The sequence below is a fragment of the Phodopus roborovskii genome, unplaced genomic scaffold, assembly GCF_943737965.1.
Source record: "Phodopus roborovskii unplaced genomic scaffold, PHOROB, whole genome shotgun sequence".
NCBI classification, from domain to species: Eukaryota; Metazoa; Chordata; class Mammalia; order Rodentia; family Cricetidae; genus Phodopus; species Phodopus roborovskii.
In genome coordinates, this window is record NW_026125264.1 from 4,019,861 (window position 1) to 4,035,809 (window position 15,949).

Below are 15,949 nucleotides of genomic sequence, written 5' to 3' on the forward strand. Positions count from 1 at the left end.
ACAAAACATTTCAGCAAAATGAGAGGTAGGGACAGGATTCATCTTGTGCCATTTAAGCAGTGTTAGCCTATCGGGTGAGGGAGGGTTTGAAACAGCTGTTCATCTCATGCACCCAGAGAGGGAAAGAGATGGAGAGAAAAACAAACTGACAGGCAGAATGAGGGGGTACCTCTATCTATAGTTTCTGTTCCCTTTTATTCTGCCCTGGGGCCCAGCCTGTGGGATGAGCTGCTTTCCTCATCCCCAGTGCTGATAGTCAAGATTAATCAGCCTACCCTCCACAAGTAGAATAGATGTGAGGACCCCACTGGCTGAAATGGAGAAGAAAGCCTGAGTGCACTGTGTACAGCAGCACAGAGGTTAAGTTCCCTTAGGTGGTGCATGGAACAAGGCTTGGGGCCCATGCTGGAGGCTTCCTGTGGTGCTGCCTCAGCCCTCAAGCCTTTCCTTGTTGCCTTGGGAACCCCTGCAGCATTTGTCCAAGTTGTGGAACAGCCCAGCCACTGTACTGGGGTTGCCACAGTGAGAACATAGAATTCAGTGGCTCCATTGAATGGTTTCAGTCCATGGAGTGGCTTGTGCCAGAGACAGGAAATGAACTGGAGAGGTGCCTCCCATCAAGTGCAGGAAGGCTGGGCTTGAATCTGCTGATGGGGGAGGATAAGGCTGTCCTGAGGCACCAGAGTTTTGCCCATCACCCTGGTGAAGTTGCCCTAGTGTTCTGAGGCTGGAGGGTGGCTGTTGGTAGACATCCAGGCCCGTTTCCATTCCCCTCTCGGGAATTAGCATTCGAGGAGCACAAGTTGCTGTGTTTGCCTAGGAAGAATGTTCCAGGTTCTGCTGCTGCCTTGGCAGAGATGGGATCCCTCCAGATTCTGGTTGCCATGCTCTGCTTTGCACAGCTGTTAGGGGCTGAGTCACCAGCTCAGCCTGTTCTGTTCTCTGGGATTTAGGGTTGCTTTTTCCTTTTATTGATGGCTAGTGCCTTGAAAAAGACCTTCAAAGGTATATTCTGGGATGCTGATCTGAGCACCTGGCTGCTCCCCTAGCGAGTAAGATGCCAGTATCTCCCAAGAGATGCACTTTCTAATCTAAAGCAGGGGAAATTGCTACCCAGGAGTCTAGTCATTGAAGAAGAAAGCATCATTTGCAAATCCCTTGTTCCATAAACAGCCCCAGAATCAGAATGTAGGACCCAGAGTTCCTTCCTCAGAGACCATCTAGTTTTGCTCCATGATCTAACACAGATTTTTAAACCAATGTGTTATGAACAATTACATGTTGATTGTATTTGTTCCTTTGAAACACACCAGGGAGCTTCAGCTAAGGGGTTAAGACAAGAAGGGATGAGGGCTAGTCCCTGTAGGAAGGCTGCAGAGCACACAGTCCTGGGGAAGGATGCTGTGCACTGGCAGAGAGCTCAAGCAGAGTTACAGTGGTGCTTTGACAAGCAGAGCTGTCATTGAATACATGCATACATGTGCACACGCACACACTCATGCAAACCTGTGTGCAGAGGGGGAGGGAGGAGAAAAAGAGGAGGAGGAGACTGTTGTAAGTGGAAAGGACTTGATCACCAGAATTAAGCATTTCCCCTTTATTTTCACATAACCATGAGCTTCAGATGTATTTCAAACAGGGTCCAGGTCCTTTGTTATTCCTGATGCTGCCGAGACCCCTGCCCTCCTAAGTTCACCCCTGGAAGACTTTAGCAAACTCCAACCTGGTCTTCCTCCCTCCGGCCCTGTCCTTTCCCAACACACTCTATGAAGGGCTCCCCACCCGGGGCTTTCTCATGTGCACATCTGATGTGCCCCTCTCCTTTATGGGACAGTTCCACGCCTCCCTGTGGCCCACTGGCCAAGAGCCTGGCTTCTCATGCTTGTGTGGCCTGGCCCCACCTCCCCTTGTGGCCTCACTCCCACTGCTCCTCAGCAGGCACCCCAGCTTCCAAGCAACTGTGTTGTTGAGTTATTTACTGCCTTTGGCCATGCTGCCCCTGCCTTCCCAGACCCATAGAGTTTCAGGGTAGAAGAGGCTTTTCTTGATTTTCCTGAACCCACCCCCCCAAATGTCTTGGATATGTTTCTTTTTTGAAGGTCCTATCACACTCCAAGTGTCTACTTCCAGAGCACTGTCTGCTCTTGTTTGTTTAGTGTTTTGTGTGCTAGAGCATCCATCCATGCCATTGGCATGCACTGCCGCATGCTACCTTCACAGTGCCCAGAGAGGAGGTGCAGCCCACGGCAGACGCAAGGCTGAAGCTCAGCAGTAGCCAGACTTGACGAAGCATGCAGTCCAAGTACGGGAACCAGAATTCAACCCCAGATCTGTGTGACCATATTTCTGCATCCTTACAGTTCTTCTTCCCCATTTTAGGGCCTTAGGCAGCACTGGGTGTGGGGATGACCAGTCAAAGAGACAGATGTTTGTGTGGTTACTATGGAGTGTGCACAATGGGGAAACAGAGGGACTCTGGTGTGAGAGGGCGGGTTTCCTTGGGGTTGAAGAGATGAGAGATTGTTGGCCTTGCTCCATTGGCTTAGTTTCCTTTCACCTTCATTCCAAGTGGCTGCCTCTGGCTGCCCAGAACAGGCCTGTGGGACTCCAGGCTAAACAGGCGGCATGGCAATAAATGCCCTGGCAACATGCCTCCTCTCCAGGCGTATGATGAGAGGGAGGAGCCAAGACGACACGGGACACACACTGGGGCCTCTGAGCAGGACCCTGAAGAGGAGGTGCCCTGTGGGTCCGGGTGGCTTCTGCCTTCCCAAGAGGCCCCCTGCCTGTGAGGTCCCATCCCAGCAGGGGAAATGCCACTTCCACTTCTGCTCTGAATTAATGGCTGCTTCTGGTCTCCCAGGAGACTGTCAGCTGTGTCCGGGTACAAATGCCACCCCATTCCCACCCACAGCCAGGGAGGAAGGAAAAGAGAAGGCAAGAGTAGGGAGGAGGGGTTGCTAAGCAAGGTAATAGCAGACGGTTGGGACAAAGCATGCATTGTACCAGGACCACATGCGTTCCCATCTAGCCTTTCTCTCCTGCCTCCCTAGACCTAGGCCTTGAGCTCCGTCCACCTAATCCACCAGCTCTTCTTCCACACTCATCGAAGCTGGGAGGGGAAGCCTTCTGAAGGTGCTGCCTCCTCCCTGCAGCCAGCCTACAGCTAGGAGGCAAGCAGTGATGGGGACGGGGACATGGCCAGTGAAGCCAGCGTGACATGGACTAGCAAGGGCCCAAATGAAAGAAAGCTGCTAGCAGGCCCCCCTGACCTCAGAGGAATTCACTGTGTGGCAGGTAATCCATGCGTGAGCAAAGGCTATCGCCCCCTACCTACTCTGCTCTAGCTGCTCCCACAAGATCTTCCTGTGCCTGGGAGGCAGGGACTCCGGGTGCCTCTCTGGACACTGATGCCTCTATCTGTATTTGCCTGTGGCCTCTACTGTGGGTCTGGCTCTGAGGTTGTTTCCAGAGGCTCTGCTTGGGTGACTGAGACTGGTGGATGGAAAGTGGTGCCAAGCTAGGTGGGCAGCTCAGGTGACAGGCATGGTGTCAGCGGCTCCTACATCTGACACCTCTGGGCAGACAATGCTGGCTGTGTCCAGGCCCTCTAGGGGAACAGGCTGTGTTCTGTATCACAGCCAGGAAACTGGCCATCTGAGTAGTGCCTTTGTCCACTCAGGAGATGGCCCCACTACTGTGCGGGAGAAGCAAGCTCCAGGGGACCCTGACGTGGGAAGGAGGTAGTCCCTGGGTCAGAAACCTCTGGAGGTTGAGATCTCAGCATCTGATGCTGGTCTGGTTCAAATGCTGGTCTTGCCACACAACTGGGGTGTGACTTGGGCAAGTCCTTTTGCTCGCGATGGCCCCGATTCCTTATCTGTAAGAGGGGACTAATCTCAGCACTTCCTCATAGGGTTTTTGGGAGAAGTCAATGGCGTAATGTACGTACACGTGTAGCACGGGCTGGTATGCAGTGGGGCTTGGCTTGGCGGCTGCTTCTTGGCCAGCATGGGCTAAAGTCCAGGGCTAAGCTTTCCCAGGCTATTTTGTCTACCGTCCCTTCTCTGAATGTGGAGTCGGGGCTACAACCTCTGGGGCTGGCTCAAAACTAGTCACTGGCTGTAGGAAGCCTAGGTTTCTCTCCCTTGTCCCAAGGGAGCTCTGGGCTGATGTTTATCTAGTGTAGCCCTGATCCCAGACAGCTTCGCCCTCTGCATGGGACCTCTCCCTCCCCCACATCCCTGAAGACATCCCTGCAAAGCTCTCCTTGACACTGAAATCCCTACTCAAGAGAACATCCCAATGACCCAGCACAGGAGTCGGTGGCGGCTGAGTCCACCCATCCTCTCCTCAAGTCTCCTAGGCATGTGAACGCTGCTTGCTAGACAAACCCACCATGGAACACTCAGCAACTAGGGAGGGCTTCTAGTCTGTTGATCTTGGCCTCATGTGCATCAAGCCTGTGCTCAGTTTCCTGTGATGTGCTAAAATAAATGTGCATGTTTATATGACAGAGGCTAGCCTACATGCATGCAGCATGGGAGTCAGAGGGCCTGGCTGCTTGTCCTGCCTTATTGGCAGGCATCTGAGCATGCACATGGACATGTATGACGCATCTTAGAGTGGCCCATTTTGTCTGTATCCATTTATCTTTCTACACGTGTGCTGGTATGTCCGTCTGTCTTGTCTCCTTTGTAGCCAGGAAGCCCTGAACCACGTGCCAACTGGGAAGGTGATGGTCAGCGAGGCCAGCCCGGCCTAACCTGGGCCTCCTACCCCTACACCAGGAGTCCTTCCAACCTGCAGCCCCAGCCATGGAGGGAGGACTGGATGTGGGAGGCAGGATCTGAGGGGCAGGGACCTAGGCAGAAGCAGGGTTTGCTGGTGGAGTAGAAGAACCTCTTGCTACGCTGGTGGACAAGAGGCCCTTGTCCTGCTGTCCCCGTGACTGTGGTGGGGGTCTTCACCCCTTTGGGCGCCTTCACTGACCTGGAAGATCTGGGGCTGGATTGATGACTCCTAGCCATCCCTGAGGCTCTGCGAGCTGCCTGAGACTTTAAACCAGGGGTAGCAGTCTGTGCCAAGCCCCACTGAATCCATTGGCAGAGGCAGCCGCCTGCAGCCTAGCCTGCAGGTCCTCGCTTGGTTCTGGGGTGTCGTGCCGAAAGGCAAAAGGAGAAGCCATGCCAGGGAGTGGCCCCAGTGAGAGGATGACATGGCCCGGCCCTGCCCTCCCTACGCCCCCCACAACCCGCCCTCTCTCCTCAGCCCCGGGAACACCGCCCATCCCACCGCTAACCAGGACCCGCAGCCTCATGGCCATGTCCCTGCCGGGAAGTAGACGGACCTCTGCTGGATCTCGCAGGTGAGTCTCTCCCTGGTCTAGCGCTTGAGCTTCAGAGGCAGGAGGGCTTGGAGTGTGCCTTTAAGCAAACTGTGCCCTCGGTTTCCCCATCCTTAAAGTAGGCGGGCTGATCCATGCCACCTCCAGGAACTATTTAAGGACCTAAATGACATGGCGGATATAAGAGTTATCTGAAGGTTCCCATCACACCAGCTCTGCCATCACTGTCCCTGCAGCAGTTCTCCTTTGACTGTCACCCTGTGGGTCCCTCCTCCAGTCACCTCCTGTCTGCCCCATTCTGCTCCCCTCTGTTTCAGTCCGTGCATGGATACCCTTCCCTGGGCTGAGAGACCCGAGGGCCCACCATTTGTCCACAGCCCTGTGTAGCCTCTGTTCTTGACCGTGGGGAGCTAGGAGGGTCAGCCACCTTCCGGTTTCTATCTTGATTTCCACTGTCTGTTCTGTCGCCCTTGTCTGTGTGTGTGTGTGTCCCCTCCCCATTGCCTTTCTCCCCGTGATGAACCCGAAGTGGGGGCACTTTAGGCCGTAGCGGCCTGGCTGTGTTCGCCCAGTGCCCGCAGCTGCCCGCCAGCCGGAATGAGCAGCTGCCTGTTCTCCCCGCCCCCAGGCGTACTTCTCCACCTGTGAGTGTGCGGGACGCCTACGGCACCTCTTCCCTCAGCAGCAGCAGCAACTCTGGCTCCTGCAAGGGCAGTGACAGCAGCCCCACGCCGAGGTAACCTGCTCCTCCTTCCAGCCAGGCCTGGCTGCCTGGGAACCTGGTGCCCAGGAGATGGGGGGACAGCAACATGTTCTGCCCATCCCAACTCGAGCATTCTTTTTGACTGGCCTAGAACAGGTCTTCTGTCTCTGAGCTTTGGTTCCTATCTGTGAGATGTACAGGAGCACATGCGGCGAGATGCCAGGGCCTCAGACAAGCAACACCTGAGTCATCACAGGTCTTTCCTATTCCTGGTCACCATCCATGCGACCACCTTTTGTCCTAATGATCCCAAGATGGCTCTGAGAAGGGACACTTTCCCCGTGAAATTTTGCCTAGACCTCATTGGTTAGAACTGGGGTCACGTGACTTGCTAGCAACCTATCCAGTTAATTCACAAAGGATTAGTGCTTTCCTCCCTTTGGTGCCATCCCAAACAAAGAGGAGAAAGCAAGATAAGGGGCATTTGTCTCAGGCACTTGGAGTGACAGGGGTGGTGATGTGCATATGCTAAGTTATGTGGCATATGCTAAGTTATGTGGCATATGCTAAGTTATGCTCTAGGTACAATAGGAGACATGAAATACAGGGTCACACTGGACAGCACGAAGACCAGGATGTTAGAATCAGGGTGCTGATGTGGCATCCAGTTTCCTAGGTGCTGGAATATAAGTGGGCACTGGAGGAGGGTTGTGGGCAGCTGCAGCCTTCCTGTCTCTGAGGCTCAATTTTTTCTTTTCCCTAAAATGGAGCTAATAACCCGGGGAGGTCAGTGAGTCGCTCTGTGCACTGCCTGTACGTCCTGGACCACAGAAAGGCTTGGGGCTACAGTTGAGCTCCTTCCAGCAAGCTATGTCTTGCTCCTCTCAGCAGAGATATTTTCTGTATTCAGGGATGTCCAGCGCTATTAAAGGCACAAATCTTGGGTTTTTCTACCAAGGTGTGGATGGTTGTTAATATTCGTATGTAGGACCTGTGCCCAGGTCTGGCTTCTAACCAATTTATATCTTGAAAAGCATAAAATTGGAATCATCCAGACTTTGCTATTAGTAACAGTTTTGTAATACATCTCCAATCCGAGGCCCCTGGGGCAGTCCCAAACTGCAAATTGAACACCTGTAGAGAATCCTATTGCCCAAAAGGAGGCCTACCACCTCCCTGGAGGGGGGCAGGACAATGCTACCTAAGAACTTCACTGCAGCCAGGCTGTCTCTGCTAACATATGTATGATATGATCAGATGTCTCTCTTTTTTAATATGACACACACACACACACACAGTGGGGGGGCGGGGGAACTAGTGACTATAAACATGTATTAAATGTGTCTTGGGGAAATGCCCATGAAAGCAGATGAGAACATTCAAAGCCTCCATTTCATGCAAACCCTCATTCTTATGAGAGCTCTTAGCACAGGTGTATGTCCTCCTGCCAAATCCCTTGCAAGACAGGACAGATAACAGGTCTGAGTGGAGGATGCTGTATGGCTTCTCTTTGGGGGAGATCTTAGAGCAGGGCATGAAAGCCCAGGCACCCACCATGCCACCCCTTGCCCCTTGCCCCTTGCAAGGTGGAAGAGAAGCTGTGTGACCCAGCTTCCCTCCTGTTGCCACCTTCTAACACTTTACAGTAAGCATTACACAGCTTTCATGAAACTCAATCTGCCTTCAACCTGGCTACTTCCACAATGGGCCTCTCTTTTCCAGCTCTGGGAAGTGTCTACACTGAGGTTAAGTGTCCCTAGCCCCTGGAGCAGCAGAGTGATACAGCTGTAGGCCCCAGTCTCCATTGTGTAGAAACACTCCTGGGGTTTGAAACCAAGATTCAAGCAAGGTTCCCAAGAACAGATCCTGCAGCCAGGAAGCTGTGGGTGGAACCATCTGAACCATAGTCTGTTGTGGAGTCAGGGAGTTCTCATTCCTAGGAAAGCCTTGGCCAGCCCTCCTACCCTGGCCCCCATGGCCCTCTGGGTGGAGGCCGCTCCCCAGTGGTATGGTATAACACACTGTATCAGTTGCAGAAGGCACCCAGCTAGGTGCTACTCAGGGCCCTGCTGCTAATTGACATGCCTAGCAAGTATCCACATGTGTGCTCACCCGTGTCTCAGAGTGCGGGTGCATAGGCATGGCTGGCTTCCTGTGGTATATATATATATACCCATGGGGACATGTCTCAAGATACCATGAATTTCCTGAGAGGAAGGAGTGGCCAGGCCTCTCAATGTGTACATGTAATGTTTGTTGCTGAAGGTGGGTGAAGAGAGCGCATCAGGGCGTCTGCTGCAGAGACAGCCATGACCTCACACCTGTGTCTGTGCTCCCCATTCCTGTCCCTAGGCTAGATAGGCTTTCAGCTGCAGGGAGGAGAGTGTCTCCCTCCCAGGAAGATGTCACCTCCTCTGCAGGTGAGTCCTTGTCCTCCAGGTCCACTTGGAACCTGCCCTTGCTCCCCACTCTCACGCCCTCTGTTGAAGACAGGCAGCCCGGGCTCAGGAAGCGCACAGACTGCATGGAGGCTGGCTGAGCCACCCTCTCTGAAGTGAGTGTGTGTTCCTCGGACAAAGGTGTCCCTTCACCCACTGCTGCAAGTGAGGGTCCACACGGAGTGTCATACGGCACCGAGCACACACAAGCCTCGTGAGAGATCCCCTCTTCCCTAAGAGAGGTGTCTCCAGTCACCTATCCAACTCTTCCCTCAGAAGAGCTTCATTAAAACTCGCCTCACAGAAGGCTGGCTCTCTTCGTGCCATACCCACAGCCCCCAGGAGGGCTGGTGGCGGAGGCTGAGCTGAAGATAGTTAGGAGCTCCTTGGCCCAGCTCTGTACTTGGCCTGCCCTCCTGGTCCCCACCCCTGATGGACATACCCTTGCAGGCGCTCCATGAAGTATACACTATGCAGCGACAACCATGGCATCAAGCCCCCCACCCCAGAGCAGTACCTGACTCCACTGCAGCAGAAGGAAGTTTGCATCCGGCACCTGAAGGCCCGGCTCAAGGACACACAGGACCGGCTCCAGGATCGGTAAGTGGCAGCCAAGGGAAACCGTGGGAATACCCACCGGCTCTAATCTCAGCAGAGCCAGGGTCCTGGGTATCCCCTGTGAAGGAGGACGGGTGGGCCTTGCTGCCATCTACCAACTCTCCTCTCAGCAAAGCCTCGTGTGGGCCCATCTGTAGAGGCTCCAGCCCCCAGCACCCCTTGACCACTTTAGGCAGGTTCCTGGGGCCAGTAGGAAAGGGTCCCGGTGAGGACTGTCAGTCATTTCCTGCTGGTCAGGAGCTGCTGTGGCTGAGCCTTGTCAGCCTGAGGGTCTCCCAGGAGCTCGGGTCCAGCTGTGCTCACTCTCAAGCCCCTGGGGACACTGGTGCTGCCCTCCTGGTGCTTTCATCTCTGAAAGTCACACTTCACAGGCTGAGCACTATAGCACGTGTGTGTCACCCCAGCACTCAGTAGGCTGAGGAAGGATTGTAAGCTTGAGGACAGCCTGGAACGCATAGTGAGGCCTTGTCACAACAAACAACAAAAACTGTTAGGGTGGGCGTCCCCAGCTCCAGCCCCCTTCACCAGCCTCCTCTGAACTGTGTCTGTTCTGAGGACGACCAAGCTTTGCGGGGACACTAGAGCTCAGGGCAGGCACCCCACTGTGCCTTTTCTTCCTTCTCCAGCAGCTTTCATACCCACCCAAAGTTATTCTACACACCACAGAACTGGCCTACCCAAAGCAACCACAGGATGCTGTGTACCACGTCTCAGAGTTGTCACAATTGCCACAGTCTGATACCTCTTTTGTTGGTTTTTACATCCCAACCAGTTTCCCCTCCCTGCTCCCAGTCCTTCCCCCCACTTCCCCTCTTCCCTCCAGTCCTACTTGTTTCTCTTCAGAAAAGGACAGGCCTCCCATGCATATACCATCCATGGTAGATCAAGTTATAGTGAGACTAAGAACTTCTAAGTAGGAGGAATGGGTCCCAAAAGCAGGCAACAGAGTCAGAGACCGCCCCTGCTCCCCCTGTGAGGGGTCCCACAAGAAAACCAGGTTATATAGCTGTAACATATGCAGAGGGCCAAGGTCAGGCCCATGCAGGCTCCCTGGTTGTTGGTTCCGACTCTGTGAGCCCCTATGAGCCCAGGTTAGTAGGTTCCATGGGTTTTCTTGTGGTGCCCTTGACCCCACTGGCTCCTACAATTCTTGTCCCTCTCTTCCAAGCTCTGCTTAATATTTGGCTGTGGCTGCATCTATCTCCATCAGTTGGGCTAAGCATCATTCTATGAGTGTAACAGAGTATCATTAGGAATCATTTCACTGGCTTTGGGGGGGGGTTGTTTGTTTGTTTTTGCCAGTCATGTTTGGTTCAATCCTAGGCTCTGGGGTATTCTGCCTCTGGGTCCTGGCCCTCAGGGGTGAGCTCCCTCTCATGGCATGGGTCTCAAGCTGGACCGGTCATTGGTTGGTCACCCCCACAGTTGCTGCGCTTTGATACTCTTTACTACCCTATCCCCATTAGCAGTCACTCCTCATACTCTCCAATCATCCTGGCATCCATTGGTCTTCCTGTCTTTATCCATCTCTGGACATGTAATGGTACAGCATTCTACTGGTCCTGCCTGGCTTTGTTGAGGTTTCAGAGGTCAGGGCGGTCAATGGGCTCAACTATCCTTGAACTAAGGTTTCCTTTTCAGGTTCCTGCCCTCTTCCCAGGGATCCTCGGGGTCTGATTGTCCTGTGGCACTGATGTCCACAGGGAGCCAGCAGTCCATCCCCAGCTTCTCTGAGCCAGCCAGCAGTGGCATACAGGCCATCTACCTGTATTTGGCAAAATGTCCTCTTGTGCCCAACCACTCTGTTGCCCTTAAAAGGCCCCACAGCAGGCCTGTCCTTGGCACAGTGCCTTTCTCCTCACGCCCTCCAGGTATTATTTAATATCCATACTTCCTATGCTAGCCTGACTTCTACTTCTCAGCCAGCATGTGCATCAACAACCCCCTCTGTGCTGTGGATACTGTGTCCCCACACTTTGATGTGCTTTTTCTTCCAACTTTGCATCCTAGCCCGATCCTTCCTTTAAGATGCAGTTCAAATGTTATTCCCATAGCTCCGGGCCAGCTCAGGACTGGGAAGCCATTGCCCCTGAGCTCTATCTGGCTCCAGGGAGAGAAGGCAAAAGGGGGCAGCTGAGCTGAGCATGCCCAACTCACCTCTCGGGGCAGGCACCAGTGGGAAGTAGAAATGCCCCACCCTGAAGAAGAGGCAGGAGATCAAGGACCCCCATGCCTGTCATCTACCTGCAGTTGCCACTCAGGTAGCTCCAGTTCACTGTCCTCCCCCAGCCCACTGATGAATCATACCATGTTGAGTGGTCAGACCCTTCTAGAGGATATTGCTTGGCATCTGGAGCCTATTTCCAACTGCGATTTTCAATCTAACTTTGGAAAATCTGTGGTTCCTTATGTGGTACAGTCACTCTGCTAGGCTCATAACCCTGCCTAGTGACAGCCATGCCATTGGTAGTTTATTCCCATAAGCCAGACTTCCAGCTGAGATGTTGTATGTGGGTCTCCCCTCTCAGAAGGTCCTGAGGAATACCTGGGTAGGATGGTAAGCCTCCCTGAGTGTCCTCCTTTCCCAGTGCTTGCAGTCAGTGTCCACTGGGTCTCACCTGATTTTCCCTTTCGTCACGGTGGCATGGTTCACTAACCACCTTCCTCTTCAACACCCAGGCCCTTCTGTAACTCAGGGACTTGAAAGGTTGTAACATCTCTGGGTGGAAGTCTTGATGCAGTTCTACTTGCTGGCACAGACCTTCTCTTGGCAACTGCATTTCTCATCCTTCTCTTCGGCCTCTCCTCTTGGCAGTAAAATCTAGCATGGTCCAAGAGAGCCACCCAGTCCTCCTCACCCAGCTCATTTCACCTCTGTGCGTTCTGCAAGAGGAATGTTGTAAAATCATCAGCTCCCCTGCACAGTCTCTTCTGGGGTTAATGCTGTGAAGGGCATGGCTTAGTGGTGAGATGGGGATGTGGCTCCTCCTGCCATTTTCTTTCCCTCCGGGAGTCTCTCTTATCTTGGCCCCTGGTTACACCCACCCTTCCTCCTCCCTATGGGATGAAAGGAAGAAGAGGTTTTAGACCCTCCTACCTAGCTTTGAGCCACCCACTCCCCACCCCCACTCCACCCCCCACCCCGCTCTGGGGCCATCTGTGTTTGGTGGCATCCCCTTTCTCTCCACAGCAGCAGTGACAGGTCAGGGGGACAGGCTATAGAGTAAGTATGTTTCCTTGGCTCACAGGGACACGGAGATTGATGACCTGAAGACCCAGCTGTCCCGCATGCAGGAGGACTGGATTGAGGAGGAATGCCATCGTGTGGAAGCCCAGCTGGCTCTGAAAGAGGCCCGCAAGGAGATCAGGCAGCTCAAGCAGGTCATCGACACGGTCAAGAACAACCTGATTGACAAGGACAAGGGGCTGCAGAAGTACTTCGTGGACATCAATATCCAGAACAAGAAGCTGGAGACACTGTTGCACAGCATGGAGGTAGCCCAGAACGGAATAGCCAAGGAGGAAGGAACCGGGGAGTCGGCTGGTGGGTCCCCTGCACGCTCCCTCACCCGCAGCTCCACCTACACCAAGCTGAGTGACCCAGCTGTCTGTGGTGACCGCCACCCAGGGGATCCCTCCAGCGCCTCTGCTGAGGATGGAGCTGACAGTGGCTTTGTGGCTGCGGACGACACACTGAGTCGGACGGACGCCCTGGAAGCCAGTAGCCTGCTATCATCAGGAGTGGACTGTGGCCTTGAGGAAGCCTCATTGCACAGCTCCTTCAATCTGGGCCCCCGATTCCCTGCTAGCAACACCTATGAGAAGCTGCTGTGCGGCATGGAGGCTGGAGTGCAAGCCAGCTGCATGCAGGAGCGGGCCATCCAGACAGACTTCGTGCAGTACCAGCCTGACCTAGACACCATCCTGGAGAAAGTAGGCCAGGCTCAGGTGTGTGGGACAGTCCCCAAGGACAGGCACTCAGAGCTGGATCCCCACCCCTCAGGGCCCAGAGACCCCAACTCAGCAGTGGTGGTGACAGTAGGTGACGAGCCTGACGTCCCAGAGCCTATCACCTGTGGGCCAGCTACACATCAGCCTGCAGCCAACTCCAACCCGGGACTGCCCGTGAGTGTGATGTGTCCTGTGGAAGAGGAGGAGGAGGCAGCTACCACCGAAAAGGAACCCAAGAGTTACTGGAGCCGCCACTACATTGTGGATCTGCTGGCTGTGGTAGTACCAGCTGTGCCAACAGTGGCCTGGCTCTGCCGCTCCCAGCGGCGCCAGGGCCAGCCCATTTACAACATCAGCTCCCTGCTTCGGGGCTGCTGCACAGTGGCCTTGCACTCCATCCGCAGGATCAGCTGCCGCTCACTGAGCCAGCCAAGCTCCAGCTCAGCAGGTGGCTCCCAACTCTGAGGAGGCTACCATACCAGCCCTCCACTTCTGGCAGCCTGACCACTGATTGTAGGATGCCATTTGCTGCCCCCCCCCATCAGATCCCTGTGGTCATCCTCTTATTTACTTTCAGGTCTGGAATAGCACCCCGCACCCCAAATGTTAATAGTATCAGGGATTCAGAAAGGCATCCCAAAGCTTCAAGAGAAAAAGTAAAGGTGGCCAGGTGAAGAGGGAGAAACTAAGAGTCCCTCTGGCCCCTCTGGCCACCCAGACTCAGACAAGGCAGGCCTTGCTCAGAAGGTCTCTGGCTGTGTTGACCTGGGGATCTTCCTTTCCCTTGCACCATCCTTCCCAGCACCCAGCACACTCCATGTCTTCTCTCCCAGGCCACCCCTTGCCCTCCCTCTCCTAGGCTCCTGGACCAGTATTACCTCCTCAAATGGAGGCAGCCAGGACCCAAAATGCAGAGAACCACTCCAAGCAGGGTCTCGCTGCCCAGGTCCCACTGACACTCCAGCCTCTCCTCCTCCCTTGCCCTGGGATACAAAAGTGTGATCCAGCTGGAATAACCAGCTCAGGCAGGAAGGGTAGAGAGCAGGGTAGGTTCTGTGTCTGTCTGTCTGTCCTCCAGGCCTTCCCCATAGTCTGTTTTCCTCATGGCGTCTGGGTGTGTTAGATCTTCACAAACTGTCCAGTGCCCCTCACCACTCCTGACACACTAACCATGGGATTGGGAGGGAGTCCTTACCCAAGCCCCAGCTTCCATTGGGTGAATCCTCCAGCACAGAGAAGGCAAGGCCAGCAGCTCTTGGGGCCCTTTACTCATCTGTAGCCTAGAGGTGCCTCAGCAAGTTGGGAAAGTCAGAGGCCACTTGCCCCAGGCCCCTTTGACCTCAGACCCTGTGTTTGCACTCCATTCCCTTAGGGTCTTGGTTTCCCGCCCACCCCAGAACCCCAAGTCTGCTTACTTTCTGGGATGAAGGCTTCCGAATCTCTGACCCAGTTGTCTCCAGAGGAAGGTGACCATCTGGAGGGATCTCCAGGTGGTGTCCTGAAGCCACAGCATCTGCCTATCCATGCCAAAGCAAGGTCCCCTGGGTGTGCTTCCTAAGCAGGGGCATGGCCAGGCAGTGGGAGCCTGCCTGGGCTGCTCCTGGTCCAGGCCCATTCAGCCTGGGAAGATGCCCTGAGCCTCACTCCCCTCTTCTTCCCAGAGAGGCCATACCTACTTGACTGGCCCACACCGGGGAGTTGGTGGAAGCCTGCATCTCACTCTCTGACATAGGAGCCGCTCTGGTTCTCTGCTGAGGTCACTTGCCCTCACCGTTGCCCCAGTGACCACTACTTGACTCATGAGTTCTGCCCCTCCACTCTGTGCCCTCCCCGGGGGCACCTGCATGCACTGCGAGTGGGCAGCCAGCCTAGCCATCAGGGCAAGAGCCCTCTGCCACACGCTTTGTGCCTCCAAAACTCCCCCACCTTCACTGGGGCCTCAGACCAGCCATCCTTGGTGGAGCACCCCTACCCCAGCTGAACCAAACCCAAATGCCCGAGGCCTCGCTGGGGCTGCCCCATAGGACACTGGGGTGGTGCCATGGAGACAGGGGATAGAAGTGATCCAAAGCCAAGCCAGGACTGGCCATGGACTGAGCCTCCTGTGCCATGCACTCATGGAGCTCCATATGTCTCCTTAGCAACAGTCGAAGCTCTGCTGAGAAAATAAATGTATGAACTATATTTGACAACATAAAAATCCATATATTTTTCACACCACTGGCATTTAGTCCAACTTCGCAGCCCCTCTGTTCCATGTCTTGCTGTCTGGGCCTTCTTGTCATGTCTCGTGTTTTGGTGGACTTGGGCAGGGCTAGGACTGTGGTCCACTCTGTTCCTGCTGCTGGAGAAGCCATTGTGAAGCATCCAGGTCTGTAGAGACAGTAAGTAGTGAAACTGACCATCACCTGCTCCTGCTCTGATCCTAGCCCTGCCTTGCGTACAGCAGGGGTCCTCTTTTGTGAGTTCTGCCTATCAGAAGGGCTCTGCTCCTTGCCAGTGGAGTGAGCAGGTCATTACCCAGCCCTTGGATGACCCTGGATCCCTGCAGGCCAGGGTACAGGCCCTGTTCCTAAGCATATATGAGTTCAGAGTCCCATAACTGTATGAGGGGGTTGCAATACCTGTGCAATCCCATGAAGTGGGCTTAGACGTGGACACTTCAGCAGCCTGCTGGTCCCAGATCTGGAGAAGGGGGCTGAGAGCGAGATGGGACTGGGCCAGGCTCCCCCTTCGATGCTCATCCCCGAAGCTCCCCCCTTTCCTTCCAGTTGGCTAGCCCACCATAGGCTGCCCTCTTGCCCTTGGCTCCTGGAGCAGAAATGTTTAGGGTGCCCCTTTCCCCTGCCTCCAGTCAGAGCTGACAAGGTCTTGAGGAAGTGTCCCCAGGAA

General features: G+C 54.5%; 1 protein-coding gene and 1 long non-coding RNA gene across 14 annotated transcripts in view; one reads left to right on the forward strand and one right to left on the reverse strand.

The window, feature by feature from the left end:
• Snph (syntaphilin) overlaps window positions 1-15,272 on the forward strand; it is a 40,346-nt gene extending 25,074 nt beyond the window's left edge. For 2 of the 13 annotated variants that reach the window (XM_051193779.1, XM_051193787.1), the window contains 5 exons: window positions 3,917-3,944; window positions 4,702-5,368; window positions 5,877-6,083; window positions 8,939-9,088; window positions 12,355-15,272. In XM_051193779.1, the coding sequence (XP_051049736.1) occupies window positions 5,187-5,368; window positions 5,877-6,083; window positions 8,939-9,088; window positions 12,355-13,522 (1,707 nt within the window). In that variant the 5' untranslated portion in view covers window positions 3,917-3,944; window positions 4,702-5,186 and the 3' untranslated portion in view covers window positions 13,523-15,272. The remainder of the gene's footprint in view (window positions 1-3,916; window positions 3,945-4,701; window positions 5,369-5,876; window positions 6,084-8,938; window positions 9,089-12,354) is intronic. The other 11 variants (XM_051193822.1, XM_051193804.1, XM_051193861.1 and 8 more) reach the window with 8 other exon arrangements.
• On the reverse strand, window positions 15,217-15,845 carry LOC127228817 (uncharacterized). The gene is made up of 2 exons (XR_007835055.1): window positions 15,682-15,845; window positions 15,217-15,430 (listed from the first exon to the last, which is right to left on the reverse strand). It is a non-coding gene; the product is annotated as an uncharacterized LOC127228817 (long non-coding RNA).
• Between the last annotated feature and the right edge of the window lie 104 nt (window positions 15,846-15,949).